The 18,240-nt window shown below is 38.3% G+C and overlaps 1 protein-coding gene across 2 annotated transcripts; it reads right to left on the bottom strand.

The window, feature by feature from the left end:
* Window positions 1–317: 317 nt before the first annotated feature.
* Window positions 318–15,611, bottom strand: LOC134745901 (uncharacterized). 2 transcript variants are annotated; one of them, XM_063680011.1, is made up of 4 exons: window positions 15,268–15,605; window positions 13,922–15,117; window positions 13,126–13,155; window positions 2,854–2,981 (listed from the first exon to the last, which is right to left on the bottom strand). In XM_063680011.1, the coding sequence occupies exons 2-3, from the start codon at window positions 14,622–14,624 to the stop codon at window positions 13,139–13,141; spliced, it is 720 nt and encodes a 239-aa protein (XP_063536081.1). In that variant the 5' UTR covers window positions 14,625–15,117; window positions 15,268–15,605; the 3' UTR covers window positions 2,854–2,981; window positions 13,126–13,138. The 2 variants fall into 2 exon arrangements, with proteins under 2 accessions (XP_063536080.1, XP_063536081.1); XM_063680010.1 differs by lacking the exon at window positions 13,126–13,155 and having other exon boundaries at window positions 318–2,981; window positions 15,268–15,611.
* Window positions 15,612–18,240: the final 2,629 nt, after the last annotated feature.

The following is an 18,240-nucleotide window of genomic DNA, read 5'->3' as shown; positions in this document are numbered from 1 at the left end:
TTTTGTGTTACACACGGGTGCAAATGTATTTTACTTCTCGTGTGTTAAAACACTCGCTACGCTCAGGATTCTATTTTAGAACCACTCGCTTCGCTCGTGGTTCAACTATAGTCCTTTCGCTTGCTCGTGTTTCAATTCCACACGCGGGTAAAATACAACTTTGCACCCTTGTATAACAAATAACTATTATTTGGTGAGTACAATATGGAAAATATGACACAGGCAGTCGAAATAAATTGGAAATAAAAAGGGTAAGTAATAAAACTCAATAACCAGAGTATAATTATTCAAATTAATTTATTTAATTATAACATCATTGGAATTAGAGGTATGTATGTACTATGTACCTATAAGTACAAAACACATATTGACGTACTTACCTACTATTAAGGTAGGTATTTAAATGAAAGGCGTGTTCTAGATAGGAAAGTATGGTTATTATAACTACAATGTGATTATTACATCGTAATATACGAATAATATGTGCTTTAAGGTACCGTTCGGATTCAGACTGCACCATTGCGGCGCGGGCGCGACATTGCAATTACAGTACCTAACGCAGACTGTATTCTGAATCTGAGCAGTACCTTTTCAATTATGTATAGTTGTATTTGTATACCATTTGTTACAGTCCAGTTATATAGTCTACATTAAAATAAATACATACTGTAGGTACAGTCCCCATCAGATATATCGAAGCGGCCGAGGTGCTCACAAATATCTGAACACGCCTCTATTGTCAAGGTGCCAAGGTGGTGTGTAAGGTGCGTGTTCAGATATTTTTGAGCGCCTCGGCCGCTCCGATATATCTGATGATGGTTACTGTACTATTATTATATCATCTGCTATTGTATAAAGATATAAATATTGATCAGGTGAAAAGTTTTTAGAGTATAAAAGTACTAGGTCAAGGTGCTAGGTGCGTGTTCAGATATTTTTGAGCGCCTCGGCCGCTCCGATATATCTGATGGTGACTGTACTATTATTATATCATCTGCTATTGTATAAAGATATATATATTGATCAGGTGAAAAGTTTTTAAGATTATAAAAGTACTATGAATATGAATTCATAATTATCTTACATTACAGTATTGTATTATTACAAACATTAAATACACAAACGGCCTCAATTACCCTGAATTATTTTAAATCTTTTTATAGAATTTAAAAGATAAGTTCATACCGATAAAATTGGTAACGTCCATTTCTGAATTTTCTTTCGTGTACATGGGTACTTTATATATAAGGATATAGGTACTCCTAACGACGAAATGTCAATTTACATGTTACAGATAAATCAGACAATCAGGCGTGTTCTGGATTAGTTATGTAGGTACCTAATGTGTCTCATGTGTCTGTGATCTGTTAGTGTCAAAAGTAAGATTTTTGTTTGAAGAAATCTCACTTTTGTCACTGACTGATGACATTAATATCTAATCCTGATCTAATTCACACCCTGTTATTAAAATTAGACGCTGCGTCTTACGTAGGCGAACACTCGCGAACGCGAAGCGAAGCGACGCGGCGCGGCGCGACGGGCGCAAGGCGTTTTCATTTGTGGTCCCAAGCTGCTGAATTCGTTTACGTTCGCAACGAGATCGCCCACGTAGGACACTTCTATAGGTATCAAAGTACTGATTCACCCCGCGCCGCGCCGCGCCGCTTCGCGTTCGCGTGTTGTTCGCCTACGTAACTAGTACGCTGCGTAATCTTGTTTTTGTTTTTAGAATCATCATAATAAACCCTGAAGTTACAGTCTCTTGAACATTTTAAATTATTCTTAGATTCTCACACCGTAAAGAGAAGAACCATGGTGATACCTACTCAAAGCTATGATAATTGTACTAAGTACTTTCCTAAAACTCAACGTTTTTCTTAACCCTACGAAGATTTAAAACAATATCCAGAGGTAGTCAAAGCTTTGGTAAGTTGGTTCCATTTATCTAAATTCATACTAATAAAGACATACCCATACCTACACTCATATAGGTGTTTAGGTAATTGTTTATCACATTTATTCATTCGCAGTTCAGTTTCAGACTTTCAAATATGCATTTCTAGAGATATGTCAAATTCTTTAGCTAATGTCATATACATATTGAAAGTTTTAGACCTATCTTTATCACACATCGATACTTATATTTTAAGTAAGGAAATAAAAATAATTAACACTTTTAATATTCGAAATAAGATAATAAATGCCTAGTGAAAAAAGTGCTCTATATGAAAAAAATTAGCTAAAACTTTTCAAGAACTAGGCACTAGGCACTTTCTCATAATTAATAACCTACACGTAATCGTTGAATGTTTTTATGTCAATAAAATTAGCAATTACATTTCATTTTATCATCAAAACAACAAATGAATAACAATCCAGTCACAAGTATGAATGTTTAGGTAATTGACGAAATTTTATGTTAAACAATTGTTTTATAAATATTCTTGCTAACAAAAAACTCTGATTGATTAAAAAACAGAGCATAAAGCTAGAAGTCAATACGCGTACAAGTTTTATAAGACATTAACATTTCTGGGGCACCCCCCATTTTTTGCAAATGACTATTGCCGACCTAAAATTATAAGTAACTAAGCTGCAGTCCACGAAGGTCCTCAATGAGGATACAGACACAACTATGTAGCTAAAACCAACTAATGAAAAAAATGACAAAAACTCGTCAGTGATTGCAAATTGGTCAAGATAGAAGTTTACAGTTACCTTGGAAAAAAAGGTAGTTATGTTTGAGAAACCCCGTCCCATACATTCGCCTCTCGGAACATGGGCTAATGCTAAAAAACTTCACGTAGAAGCTTTATTAGAGATTCAGTATCTCCGTATGATCCTCACACGTCGTCCCTTCCCGTCTTCATCGTCACTGTCGCAAGATGGCTGCCGGTGGCCCAGCATCAGCGCTTGCACGTCGGGGTTGAGCGGCAGGGCGGGGAAAGAAGAGCGCCGCACCATCGGTACTGGGCGACCTCCTGTGGTAAACAGAGATGGTTAGATTTTGTCTGATTTAGGTGATATGGTGGGTGGACACAGTCAAGTAGTGTGCTTTCATCTTCTTACGTGATGTGATTATGTGGTTAATGTGATTTTTTGATCAAATAAGTAATTAATTAATACTTATGTAATTATTTATATGAAAATAAGGAATTCATAACACAAACAATTTCTTAAAAATAATCATAAGATGCTTTGAGAACCGGGAAGAACCGGGACTCCCGGTTCCGGCCATATCCAGAATCGGGATCTGAAATTCTTGGTACCGGGACCGGTACTGCATGGCTTTCGGACGGGACGGGAAATAATAATTTACATAAGATACTTACAGGCGTATTCTGATTTTAATAACAGGTTAAGAAATAAAACTATGAAAACGGATTATATCGCGTATATTGAATTTATAATACATCCCGACGTTTCGAACTCTTTACAGCGTTCGTGGTCAACGGGTGACTGAGGAAAAATTACAAAATGCAAAAATACCCACATACTAAAATAATGAACAATCATAGACTACAAACTTTAAGGCTGGTTGTACATGCAAAATCGGTTCATAAGGCTAGTTATACACTATAATTATTTTTCAAGTAAAGATATATATATATATATACGCGATAAAAATAAGCTATGCCGGCTCCAACCCTACACCACGGACCCGAGAAGATTTAATTCCCTCCTAAATTGTAGGAGGGTATCCCAATATGGGACCGGCAACAAACTCGGCGGGACACATCTTTTCAAAACATCAGAATGTCCAGCATCATCCAACACTACGGTCTCACAGTCTATGTCTCGCTTGCTCCTTTATCAGGTGGACTACAGGATCCCAAGCTGGTGGTAGAGAAAAGCCATCTTCCCTATTAAAGTTTGGATATTTCTTAATCTCAATGGCCTCGCGCAGCATTCTGGGTATGTAACGCTTCTCCTTGGCAAGAACCAGAGGCTTATCAAACTTGATTGAGTGATTGGCTTTATCCATGACATGCTCACAGACAGCAGACCTAGGTCGACGGTGCTTGACATCAGCTATGTGTTCCTTCACCCGAGTGGAAATGCTCCGTTTCGTCTGCCCGACATATGATAGGCCACACTCACAGTCCAGCCTGTACACTCCTGCAGTCTGTAGAGGGGTATTGCATTTTACAGGCCTCAGGAATTGTGACATCTTCTTCATTGGCTTGAAATATGTTTTTATAGAAGCACGCTTCAAGATGTGGCTGATCCTGTCCGTGACCCCCCTGACAAAAGGCAGAATGGCAGGCCTGCGCTCGACTGTGGGGATCTTAATGTGGGACCTCTGGTTGACCCGCGGTATCCTGAGCTCGTTTGCCTGGAGCGCGCGCCTGGCATGCTGGAGCTCCGCGGCCAGATGCTGGTCATCACATATCCTCTGGGCTCTCTGAAACAAAGATTTGCCTACTGTAACAAGTTGACTGGGATGGTGATGCGATTTGCCATTTAAGTACCTATCAGTATGAGTAGGTTTCCTATACACAGTGCGACCTAGGGTGTTATCAGGATTTCTTTTTACCAATACATCTAAGAAGGGGAGAGAACAGTCTTTTTCCAACTCCATAGTAAATTTTATTTTGCTATGGATGGAATTTAGGTGATCCAAGAAAGTTGAAACACTACTTTTTGGAAGTATAGTAAAAGTGTCATCTACGTATCTTTTAAATATCTTCGGTCGCACAGGAGCCAATGAGAGTGCCCTCTCCTCGAAGTCCTCCATAAAGATGTCAGCGACTACTGGAGACACCGGAGACCCCATGGCCACGCCGTCGACTTGAAGATAGAATTCACCATTCCATAGCAAGTAGCCAGATGTAAGGCAATGTTCCAACAGCTTAGCATATTCCTCTGACATGTTCTGCTCACATAACCTCTTCTTGACACTTGAACTTTAATAGGGAAGATGGCTTTTCTCTACCACCAGCTTGGGATCCTGTAGTCCACCTGATAAAGGAGCAAGCGAGACATAGACTGTGAGACCGTAGTGTTGGATGATGCTGGACATTCTGATGTTTTGAAAAGATGTGTCCCGCCGAGTTTGTTGCCGGTCCCATATTGGGATACCCTCCTACAATTTAGGAGGGAATTAAATCTTCTCGGGTCCGTGGTGTAGGGTTGGAGCCGGCATAGCTTATTTTTATCGCGTATATATATATATATATCTTTACTTGAAAAATAATTATAGTGTATAACTAGCCTTATGAACCGATTTTGCATGTACAACCAGCCTTAAAGTTTGTAGTCTATGATTGTTCATTATTTTAGTATGTGGGTATTTTTGCATTTTGTAATTTTTCCTCAGTCACCCGTTGACCACGAACGCTGTAAAGAGTTCGAAACGTCGGGATGTATTATAAATTCAATATACGCGATATAATCCGTTTTCATAGTTTTATTTCATGAGTAACTATCGCGGTAACCGAAGACAATATTATGTACACCAGTACGGACTGGAAGTTGCAACCAAAATCCGGCGACATGAAGACCTTGGGAATAAGCTCGCGCGCGCTCGTTGCGCTCTGCATTTCTTGAAGAGGTGTCGAGATGAAAATCTTATTCCTACATGCGTCAAGATAGCTCCGAAGAAGGACATTATCGGCAGTGAGCGCATACTTCGCCGGGCGAGTGAGAGATTACTGTGCAAAACCATCCATAACAACCGTTACACGGCTTATAGACTTGAGCAACAGATTAAGGTAGGCACCGGTCAATTGCAGGAAGTGTTGACAAGCACCGATTTTAATGATGTTGTTGAACAAGGTAATAAACGTTACGCATTTACATTTGAACAATGCAAGAAACGACAAAGTGCCAAGTTTGACAAGTTAAAATCGAAAACGAGACGCAGCGATAACGGAGGGCTTCAGAATAATAGCGCTAACGGAACGTCGCTGTCAGTGTCAAATCGGTCGGTTGTCAATCTATCCAGTAAACAATTGTCGACGTCTGAGTTTTCAGTATTAGAAAAAGGTCTTAATTATGTTGTGGCTCCGCGAAAGATCCCTTTTGAGGACATTATTGTTAGTGTAGAAGACTGTCTGGTGAAAAATCAGGTAAAGAAGGAAGATTTGGAGGCTATACGGCAGGATGTTTCGTCATTATTACGGAAAGCCAAGCCTCCTAAAAGGAATTTGCCTAGAGATGAATTGGCCGCGTTGAAAACGTTACGCGATGATCCAGACCTTACTATTCTTCGAGCGGATAAGGGAAATGCGACGGTTGTACTTAATACTTCAGATTATAACCAGAAAATTAGGGAATTATTAGCGGATACTACAACCTACAAACATGTAAAGACGGACCCGACTATGAAAGTATTGAAAACCACTAAAGAACTAATTAGTGATTACTCGGAGAGCCTTGATCTGAATGTTGCAAGTTTAGTTCCTGACTGCCCCGTGCCTCCAAAGTTGTATGGGTTGCCAAAAATACACAAACCTAGTGCCCCACTACGTCCCATAGTGAGCCAGATAGATGCTCCCACATATAAATTGGCTCAGTACCTCGCGGGAGCCCTCTCAGCATTACGTGGTAACACTAGCACGCATACAAAGGATTCTTACCATTTCATCGGTGAGATTAAAGACCTAACATTGACTGAAGATGAGATCATGGTCAGTTTTGACGTCCAGTCGCTATTTACAAGCCTACCGGTACAAGACTGCATTGAAATTGTCAAGAAGAGGTTATGTGAGCAGAACATGTCAGAGGAATATGCTAAGCTGTTGGAACATTGCCTTACATCTGGCTACTTGCTATGGAATGGTGAATTCTATCTTCAAGTCGACGGCGTGGCCATGGGGTCTCCGGTGTCTCCAGTAGTCGCTGACATCTTTATGGAGGACTTCGAGGAGAGGGCACTCTCATTGGCTCCTGTGCGACCGAAGATATTTAAAAGATACGTAGATGACACTTTTACTATACTTCCAAAAAGTAGTGTTTCAACTTTCTTGGATCACCTAAATTCCATCCATAGCAAAATAAAATTTACTATGGAGTTGGAAAAAGACTGTTCTCTCCCCTTCTTAGATGTATTGGTAAAAAGAAATCCTGATAACACCCTAGGTCGCACTGTGTATAGGAAACCTACTCATACTGATAGGTACTTAAATGGCAAATCGCATCACCATCCCAGTCAACTTGTTACAGTAGGCAAATCTTTGTTTCAGAGAGCCCAGAGGATATGTGATGACCAGCATCTGGCCGCGGAGCTCCAGCATGCCAGGCGCGCGCTCCAGGCAAACGAGCTCAGGATACCGCGGGTCAACCAGAGGTCCCACATTAAGATCCCCACAGTCGAGCGCAGGCCTGCCATTCTGCCTTTTGTCAGGGGGGTCACGGACAGGATCAGCCACATCTTGAAGCGTGCTTCTATAAAAACATATTTCAAGCCAATGAAGAAGATGTCACAATTCCTGAGGCCTGTAAAATGCAATACCCCTCTACAGACTGCAGGAGTGTACAGGCTGGACTGTGAGTGTGGCCTATCATATGTCGGGCAGACGAAACGGAGCATTTCCACTCGGGTGAAGGAACACATAGCTGATGTCAAGCACCGTCGACCTAGGTCTGCTGTCTGTGAGCATGTCATGGATAAAGCCAATCACTCAATCAAGTTTGATAAGCCTCTGGTTCTTGCCAAGGAGAAGCGTTACATACCCAGAATGCTGCGCGAGGCCATTGAGATTAAGAAATATCCAAACTTTAATAGGGAAGATGGCTTTTCTCTACCACCAGCTTGGGATCCTGTAGTCCACCTGATAAAGGAGCAAGCGAGACATAGACTGTGAGACCGTAGTGTTGGATGATGCTGGACATTCTGATGTTTTGAAAAGATGTGTCCCGCCGAGTTTGTTGCCGGTCCCATATTGGGATACCCTCCTACAATTTAGGAGGGAATTAAATCTTCTCGGGTCCGTGGTGTAGGGTTGGAGCCGGCATAGCTTATTTTTATCGCGTATATATATATATATATCTTTACTTGAAAAATAATTATAGTGTATAACTAGCCTTATGAACCGATTTTGCATGTACAACCAGCCTTAAAGTTTGTAGTCTATGATTGTTCATTATTTTAGTATGTGGGTATTTTTGCATTTTGTAATTTTTCCTCAGTCACCCGTTGACCACGAACGCTGTAAAGAGTTCGAAACGTCGGGATGTATTATAAATTCAATATACGCGATATAATCCGTTTTCATAGTTTTATTTCATGAGTAACTATCGCGGTAACCGAAGACAATATTAACAGGTTAAGAATTAGATCTGGATTAGATAGGTATGGATCTGATCTGTCAGTGTCATAAGTGACATTTCTTCAACCAAAAGCGTCATGTTTAACTAGGCGTGGGCAAAATATAATACAGTCAAGGACTTTCTTTGTTAAAGCTATGTATTCTGTATACATTAATATACTTAGTTTCGGTTGGGCATTTCATAGGGCAAGCATTGAACATAAAAATATTTTGAACCCGTGTCAATTTCTTTTACGACATTGCGCGATTCGCGACGGCGGCGTCGACAACCACAGTGGGAACGAAAGGTCCGATCGCTGTGTTCCGCTCCAACCTATGGTTATCGCCGCCGCCGTCGCCGGTCGCGCAAAGTCGTGGCCGAGTCGTAAGTACGTACTGTTGTATTACGGAAATACCCACGGACTGAAAACGACCGGCTATAATTTGAATCAATAACCCAACCATCAACCATCAATTATCATAATTTGTTTGCTTTTAGAAACAAATTTAATTTTTAATCCGATTATGAATATCTACAGACAGAACTAAATCATACTTTCGCTTGTAAGGAATCTTAATAACAAGCACGCCCTTCTTTTACAACTAAACGCACACATACAAAAAAACTGGCGTAAGCAGCTCGAAAACAATATCCTGTCTCCTCTATTCTGGTATCTACATAGACATAGTATATACAAGTAGTGATTCAGTAGTCAAGTAGTATATATAGAGAAAGAATATTCATATACAATTTGGGAAGCATAGGATTTTTTTCTCTTTCACTCTTATAAATTTCGGTATTTCGCCATCGCCTACCTATGATGCCACCCGGTCGGTGATAAGGACAAAGCATGGCACTATTTTCTCTTTCCTCTTATAGGAATCGCAATAAGACTCTTTCTCTATTAAAGAGTGTCAGGCCCTTGGGTATCTACGAGTATGTTCCCCGTAACACAAAACCGGCTTTCCTTTATATAACTTGACAATAGCTTAATGAATAAAGTGCACGAATGCATTCACCTGCAGATTATTGCATTCCTGGAATTATTGAATTCTCTCTTAGGCGCTCTTCACATTGGATGCACGCATCCCGCTCCGGTATGGGAGCGGGACATTTATTTAAAGGATAACTCATGCTAGATCGGCCCGAGTCCGGACCACGGAGTCCAATACTTCGGTTTCTATAGAACATAATATCACTAGTTGCATTGCAGTGGTTGTATGAAGCTATTAATTTGTATGAATATATTTTTTAGGTACTAGTTTACTTATTCTATTTGTTGATAACACATTTATTTTCAAGAAGATCACAAGTCGTTTGAGCATAACAACCAACGAGCCCAATAATTTAGCAGACGATTTCCATCTTCGATTTACTGTAGACCACCGGGTGATTTAGTGTACCCATGCCCTGTTCAACAGGGTTTTCCTTCCTGGATATTAACATTATTGAAAATATTTTGACACGATTTGTTGTATATCAAATCAACCCCAGCTATTGCGTCCAGCTATATATACCCCTACGTTTATTGACATCTGACACAATGCGCGCAATGATTGTATTGTTTAAGAATAAAATAAAAGAAATGAAATGTTTTTTTTTTTAATTTTGATTTATTATAGGGAACATTTAAAAATTTGTATGAAATCTGTTTTTCGCACCAAATTTTTACAACAATCAAAAAATCGAAAAAAGTCAAACGTAGAGACATAGTAATGGTTAATGTACATCAAACTAAGTAAAAATATTTCCATAGTGTCAATACCCAGAGAGGAAAATGTGGACTAAGTTTGTATGCAGAAGCGGCAGTCCCCTTTCCTCTTAATTTAATTTCTAGACGCGTTCTAGCTGTTTCTGCGGTATTCTGGGACGCTATTCAACTCAGAGAGGTATTTTCCAAATGCTATTAGGTGAAGTCAGTGAAGAAGCGACATTCCCTGGTTCTAATTGTCCTCGGCATACTAGAATGTAAATAGTGCAGATATAATCTGCCGCAACGATGTACAAAGTAGAGATAGATTATTTAATTAAATGGCACAAGAAATAATGTGCCTTCATGTAGGTATATATGAATAAAATAAAATAAATAAATATGAAAGACTAAATAAAGGTTCATCCTTATGACAATGTGGTACCACTTTTACCGAATTCCATTAGAACTTATTGTCCATCAAACTATCCTATCCTTAACTTAACCGTAGTTTAAAAACATCGAAATGGCGCACTCAGTTATTATTACTAGAGACGACATACTAAACAATGAAATTGTCGCAATAACAACCTGTACCACGCGACCAAAACGTCGTAAGCGCCGTAAAATTCATGGCGCTTACGCGTTTAAGTCGCGAGATTCACGCTCCGCTTGTATGGTTTGATGATAAAACGGCAGCAACTCATGGAGCAAAATACTGGTTCTCTGTGCCGGTTCTATATGTTAGTTCATTGAAATGCCGTGACGTGCCCCTAGGCAGCCGTGTTCCAAGTAGAATGTAAGAACTTCACTTCGCTCGCTCGGTAGATTATAATGATTCTTAGAGCATTTAACAATTGGAGACGCCTTGTCTGTAATTTTCTATACAAAACAGAGCCGATTTTTGTGGGGGAGGGGCACGTCAAATGTATGACATCAGATATACGTCAGTCCATACAATAAGTATGACCATTGGGAGAGGTTCCCCGAATGATTCCCCGAAATTTAAGATAGGTACTAACATTTTTTTCATATTTTTGGGGTTGGCTCCATAGTAAAATTATTCTCTATTAAGCAGTTACTGCTAAAATGTAGATCAATATTGATCAATATATTGGTATATACTTTATATACTAAATATTTTGCAGATGTATTAAATTCCCAATTAGTATTACCTACTTAAACAGGTATATTCATAACATAACTACTCGTACGTACCTAAGCACCGTACAGCTACTGAAATTAGTGAAACCATATTATGAAGCCTTTGATTAGTCGTTCGGAACATCATTTAGGAGACTAATCAGACGTAAATGATATCTACTGGATATTGATTATGTACGTAGGTATAAATGACCGTAGTTATGCAGAAAACAAGCAACTCCATTTTTTTAATCAATGCAGAATGCGACCAAATCACTGAGTTATGGTGTAAGTCACTTTGACAAAAATAAAAAATTGGTCGCTTTCTACAGAACTACGATCAAATATAACTACTAATTAGTTTAATGACAAAATTGTCAGTTGGTTATATATTTTGTCAAGCGTTAAATATTGCTACAAGCGAATAAAGTCTATTTTATAATAAAATCACTAACAATGCAAAACATTACATAACTAAAGATGAGTTCACATTCTCAAAAAATATGAAACAAGTCGATTTTTAAATACTACTTTTACTTGGCACTAGCAGAAATTAAGTACCTAGGTACCTGGCTTAAAAAGCAATAAATATAAAAGCAAACAAATTAAAGCAATTACAAAATTAACGATGCAAATATTTGGGTTGTGCAATCACGTCACGCGGAGGCCGAGTCTGTATCAAAAACTTGATAAAGTTTTCGTGTAAAACACACCTTAGAAAAAACGTCACTTGTGTAGACAATACAAAAAAGTTAACGACTGGTACAATCGAGTTCATAAATATGTATACATGTTTTTACCTTATTTCAATAGATTAAGGTCAAGAAGTGTGTATATATTTATGAACTCGACTGTACATATATATCACGTTATTCTTATTCGAGTTTCAGGTACTGAAAAAAAAACATCCCGCCTGAGTACAGCATAAAAATTAGCTTTAGATTCCCTTAATTTTGCGATGTACGAGTACATGAAGGACGCGAACGAGTGACTATAATATAAAATGTGTCTGACCCTTTATCTTAATTTGATATGATTTTGACTCTTGAGTCATGTCATCTGACACATCGCGCACACCATTAAGTGCGAGCCAAATGCCTTATGAGATGACTCATGATTGCATTTCGTCGGCAGCAATCAGTGAGAGCAGCTAATGTTGATTAATTTGAGTATTTTGACACATAAAAATTTCATTTTGTCTAGGCAAGTTTTAATTTTCGGGCACTACACTGTTTTTATAAGATAATCATCATCTTCCTCGCGTTGTCCCGGCAATTTGCCACGGCTCCATGGGAGCCTGGGGTCCGCTTGGCAACTAATCCCAAGAATTGGCGTAGGCACTAGTTTTTACGAAAGCGACTTTGTTTTTATAAGATAATAATTTTTCTAAAGTCAAAAGTAGTGGTAATTAGCTTTTTCTTCCGAAATGCTATCCATGATAATTAATATTGCAGTACAATAATATGTAAACGACAGTATAATTCAGATTCACATTACTCAGATTTAATTTCAGAGGAAAAAACCACTAGGTAGGTACTTTTGAGGTTATAAAATTTATAATCTGAAAAACGGGCTATAGAGGATATCAAATCGTGCAATCAGAACCGGCCCAATAATATTGCAATGAAAGCAGAACGATATGTCGCCAACATATTCCGTGCCTCTCTTGACAGGTTGGCAGTTTACACTTTTATCTTTTCGCCGCCCAACATGGGCAATATTCGACTTGTTTTAATGAAAACTTTACCATGGCAACCATGTAACCACTTCTGTTGTACGTAGAGGTTTCTAAGCGGGAGAAGGTGAACATTTATTGTCGGTGTTTTAAGTAACAATCTCATCGTAATCATCAGTTCAGTATACAGATATATCAGGTTTGTACTTCAATAATTTAATACTTTAGATTTTACTGACAAAATAGATGTTACTAGATGTGCGATGCACAAGCTGTCAAAAAATCATGTAGTATGGAGTTCTAAATCAGTAACTCTCGGTATATGTAAGCGACATAAAAATATTAAAAAGACATTTATATTTACCTGAAATTCTTTTTCAGTCGTCAGACAGACCTTGTTTCGAAACATAGTGAAATAAGTTAAACATTGACAGAAGATAGAGATTCGATAGTTAAACATAGTCATAGACAAAAATTAATAGTGTTAGTCATAACAGTTAAAATATAGTGTTAGTCATTCATAACAGTTAAAATAGTGTTAGTCATAACAGTTAAAACAGTGTTAGTCATAAACATGAACATTCTCAATCAACATTTAACCAAATATGCTGAAGCGCGTTTTATTTATATTTTCATGTTAATTGTTTTGAAAGTGTTAGCAATCAAGTAAGGGCTCATACTACAAAAATAATGCATTTGAATTTAAATTCAATAGTGTAGGACATAAGGTTGAATTTAATTTGTTTTAAAACCGAAAGAATTCAATGAAATCCACCTCTGTTCCAGTTGAGATATGGATTATTTACTTCACTGAAAAAATTAATACTAGGTACAGGTAGGACCTAGGGCCTTGGGATCATAAAACACAATAATTTGACTATATCTGACAATAATCTAATCCATTTGTTTTTACCTTTCCTTCAGTAATAAATTGAATTAGACGATTATTTTCAAACAAACTGCATGTTCATCTACGGACTCGCAATCTATCAATATTTTTGTAGGTTGTTTCCAATAAATACAATCGTGTCTGATTTTAAACTAATCTACTAGTATACAAAAAAGTGCGTCAGCGTACTTGTTTTATTGTAAGTGAACCTCATATAAACAACGAAGATTGAGTTAAAAATAATCATCTAAAAATAAACATAAAAACATACCAAAGAGCTTAGCAACCGATTGCCTCTTCACCAGCCTGGGTTCCGCTGTCTCTTTAGGCGTGGAACCGTCAGTCTGAGCCTTTCTGTCAGACAAGTAGGAGTTGGTGGAGTCTCCACGGGTATACGGACGACTCTGGCGTCTACTTTTTTCCTCCCCACTAACCACTGATTCTGTAATTTGAAACAATTGTATCCCAAATCGGCTCGATTCTCGTCTCAACTGCTTTTTATTAGCAAACTCTGCCAACGATTGCCTTCTTTCCCCATCAGGATTCAGTTTTCTCCGCTCACGTTCTTCTTCTTTGGCTTTCAGTGTGTCTAGAACTGCGTTGACGCCGAGAGCCACTAAGAATACTGTTATACCAATGACAGCTATAGCGTTACTGCTGTTGTCTAAATCTTTCGATCTTGTTTTGTTTTTCTTGATCAGCGCTGGCTTTTCGGTAAACACTTCTAAAACGCTGCACGCATTGTAGAAGAACAGTGGAATTATCTTTGTTTTTGTTTTGGCTTTTATTTGAACCTCTTCCTTGAGAGCTGGTGTATCAGGTATTAATATTTCAGGGATTTCTTGCGGCAAATCAGGTAGCGCCTCTGGAGCATATTCTTCTATAACATTCTCAGACGTGAACCAACTGTTGAGGCAGTACAGACAATAGAGTATCATAAACGCGATAAAAACCAAGATTTTATGTTCGTTCATGTTTACAATCACTGTTTTGTTTAGACTAAGATCGAATCGCCACGCGTCTGTTGGAAGTATCTTATTTATCAAATCGAGCACAGTTTTTCCAGTATTCACTGATATTTGTTGTTTTCTGACTGATTTAGGAAAACGCGTCGTGTCTTGTTTTGATCGGTGTGGTTACTACCCTCTGCGCATGTGCGTGGTGCCCTGGCCACGTACTATCCTTGCATACCGAGCCAAGAGGAAACAGAGAGACTTACCAACCGGTATATCAGGCCTCGACATCCGTAGTAACTATAACTAACCAGAAAACCTCGCTTACGCTGGTTTTGTTTAAGCAATTGACTTGCCCGGTCTGATTATCGATTGGAATATCTCTCCAGGGGTATCCATGCTTGTAGTAGCTTCTGTATGCACACACACGCCGATAAGCCCGTTACAGGGGATCCCTTTGTTTTATAATGAATTTCTTATCAACATTTTATGAGATCGACAGTCGGTGTAACGTCTGTATTCGGATACATAAACGACAATAAGAATATCATATCGGTTCAATCCCAGGTAGCAAAATGACGTCAAATGACGTCAGCGACGTCATAATGACGTAATAATGCCGTCATTATGACGTCGCTGACATCATTTTACGTCATTTTGCTACCTGGGATGCTATTAGTACATCACGCACACTACGTAGTTTTATTTTAGAGCAAGCAAGCACATAAATTCAATTCGTATTCAATATTATTTAAACTAACACTTTATGTAATATGCACGGATACTTATGATTGTTGAATTTACCACGCCCCGAACTCAAGTATCTTGATAAGGTTTTTTTTTTTTTTTATCTCTATTGATTACAATTTGCATAGCCGATAAATATTGTCGTAGTGTATTTAATTAAGCAATGCACTGATAACACAATTTGACTTTATCAGTAAACACGAAAAAAAACAGTCAAAATTCTAAATTATAGAAAACGTTTTCCTTATGTACTTTAACAAACAAAACTTTTAATAAAGACTAACACATTGAATCCAATGATGCACCAGTGAATAAACAGAACAAATAATATCACTAAGTACAATTTGCGAGTAGTGGGTACTTTTAAATATAGGTACATGAATACATGTCACTTTACCTTCACATTTTTGTCTTATTTTCGGCAAACAAAAGAAAATGAAATACTTAAATCATCATAAAATTTCTTATACTTAAATACATGATATAGAAAGTTTGAAACTGAATTTAATTTACAGTGAAAACTTACGTAATTATTCTATGTACATGTGATGGTACGCACATTGAAAACAGCGCCATCTATGGGCAATTAGCGAACCTAAAAAGACGATACATGAATCTGTCTTCGTGGCCGTCACATTATAACATACCTAAAGCGAGAGTGACTCATCATTATGATAGACGATAAGATTGCAACCATAATACTGCAACTTCCTCAAACAGTTCCGATTTTAGATCACTTCGGAATTATGGTTATGATTGTGCATTTCGGTTAGAAGCGTTAACTGCAGAGTTTATAACTCTTATATAGTGTGTTTACAGCTTTATGTTAAGTAACAACTGTTTACTTATGCGTAGACAGTAGTTAAGAGGAAAGGGGGCGACCGCTTCTCCATACAAACGTAGTCCCCATTTTCCTCTCTGCATATTGACATTATTTGATGCATGTTTTTGTTCACTACTGCTTCGTTTGACTTTTTTGCGCTTTTTGATTATAACTTAAAGCAGTAAACACACCATTAAAGATGACTCACGTTGGACCGGGCCGTGACCGGGCCGGGGCTTCCAGCGCTTACCTACTTTTCTGTGACATGACAGGTGATCACGTGATGCTTTCCATAGAAAGCGAAGCGCCGGAAACGGTCACGGCCCGGTCTAACGTGAGTCATCCTTTATGTGAATTATAGCTGTGATGTGTTTGATAAATCAAATATATGTTAATAATGTCCACAGAGGAAAATGAAAACCATGTTTGTATGAAAAGGCGATTTCGGGCGATCTCCCTCTTTCATCTTAAAGGAAAATTCGGAGTTCGGATTTGTTTCGGGTTCAGTGTGTCATGTGCATATTTGGTTTAATCAGCTCTTAAAACATGATGACATAACACACGAAATTACTTACTAATCGATTTGTACAGAAATAGCAAATTTCCAGCACGGATTCATAAATGGTTCCACTTTGAAAAACGCTTCGAAACAATTGTCGCCAATTAGTTTTCATGGTTTTTTAATCCATTTATTAAAGGAAATATTTCGATATTGCATCCCGGTTCGCAGTTACGATCCAGAAAGATTCCCATTTCGCGCTCCGTCGCATTTGGCTGCGTATTAAAATATGCAAGGGCGTGGAATTCTGTACATTTAGAATTGCTTAACACGAACGCTCCATTTTGTTCAGTTCAACGCGAAACAAAAATAACGTTAATCTACCTACGGAATTTTTTTGTACAACAACATATACCTAATTGTTTTGCAACTTATCGCACCTAGAAGCTTTTGTAGTTACAATACATAATTATAATGTTATAAAATAAATTAATGAATATCTTAATTTCAGGCAACAAGTGGCCCATAGATAAATACCTTAAAGCATACATATTATAAAAAAATATATCTCAAAAATACAAACTGCAAAACACATTATGGTTGTGATGAACTACGCAAGTTACGCAACGCGGAACCGCCGGAACTTTGACACCCTTCGGCCAAAACGTTGTCGGAACTCGGAAACACAGAAGTCTAAAGTCGAATTGGAAGTCGGGTAGGTATATGATTTTGCCATTTACCTATTCCTCCTCCGTATCACTAGATTTTGTGTGTTACTACCATCCAGCCAGCCAGAGTACTTAAGGCGGTTCCCTGAGCCAGAACGCGAAAAATCTCCTTATATGATCATGTTTTTCTAAGAGGCGTTGATATTCGTAGACGTGGAAAAAATATATGTAGTTCTTGACTATATTATCTTTAACAACATAGCTTCCGATACACGAATTATGACACTTCGCTCGATACAATTAATTCCCAAAGTAACCTCTAACTCGGACTTTTAATCCTACTTTACTCGGTTATTTATTATGTGATACTATAAAAAAAAAAGTAGAAAAACCAATCTTAACGTAAATAGTAATTTCATAGCTTTAGAATTTCTATATTGTAAGGTAACGTTTTTAAAATAAATAAAAACCGACAAAATTCGATCAAAATTGACACTTGGCGCGTATGTTTTTTCCCGTTCTTTCTTGCGAAATGTGACAAACCGGTTGAACGGCCTTAATGAACAAAATTATAATTGGAAACGTCTAAGCGCCACTTGCGCCATTCCACTAACTTGGGGTTAACCGGTTAAACCAGTGTCAAATTGTACTGGTAACCATGGTAACACCCGGTTTAACCGCTTAACCCCGGGTTAGTAGATAAAGCTAATCGTAGTTCATATAAGGTAGTAATAATCTTCTTCGTCTTTCTCGGTCCCTCATTGCTGAGGATCGCGACCATGTATGCTCCGTCTCCATAGTGTGCGGTCATAAGCCATATGAGTCACGCACTGCATGTTGCCGCCAACCACCCTCTTCACACCATCAGACCATCTCGAGGGTGCTTTTCCTCGCCCGCGC

The sequence above is a fragment of the Cydia strobilella genome, chromosome 12 (genome assembly GCF_947568885.1).
Source record: "Cydia strobilella chromosome 12, ilCydStro3.1, whole genome shotgun sequence".
NCBI lineage: Eukaryota > Metazoa > Arthropoda > Insecta > Lepidoptera > Tortricidae > Cydia > Cydia strobilella.
The sequence above is the reverse complement of the archived record's forward strand: the minus strand, read 5'-3'. Positions and strand labels throughout refer to the sequence as shown.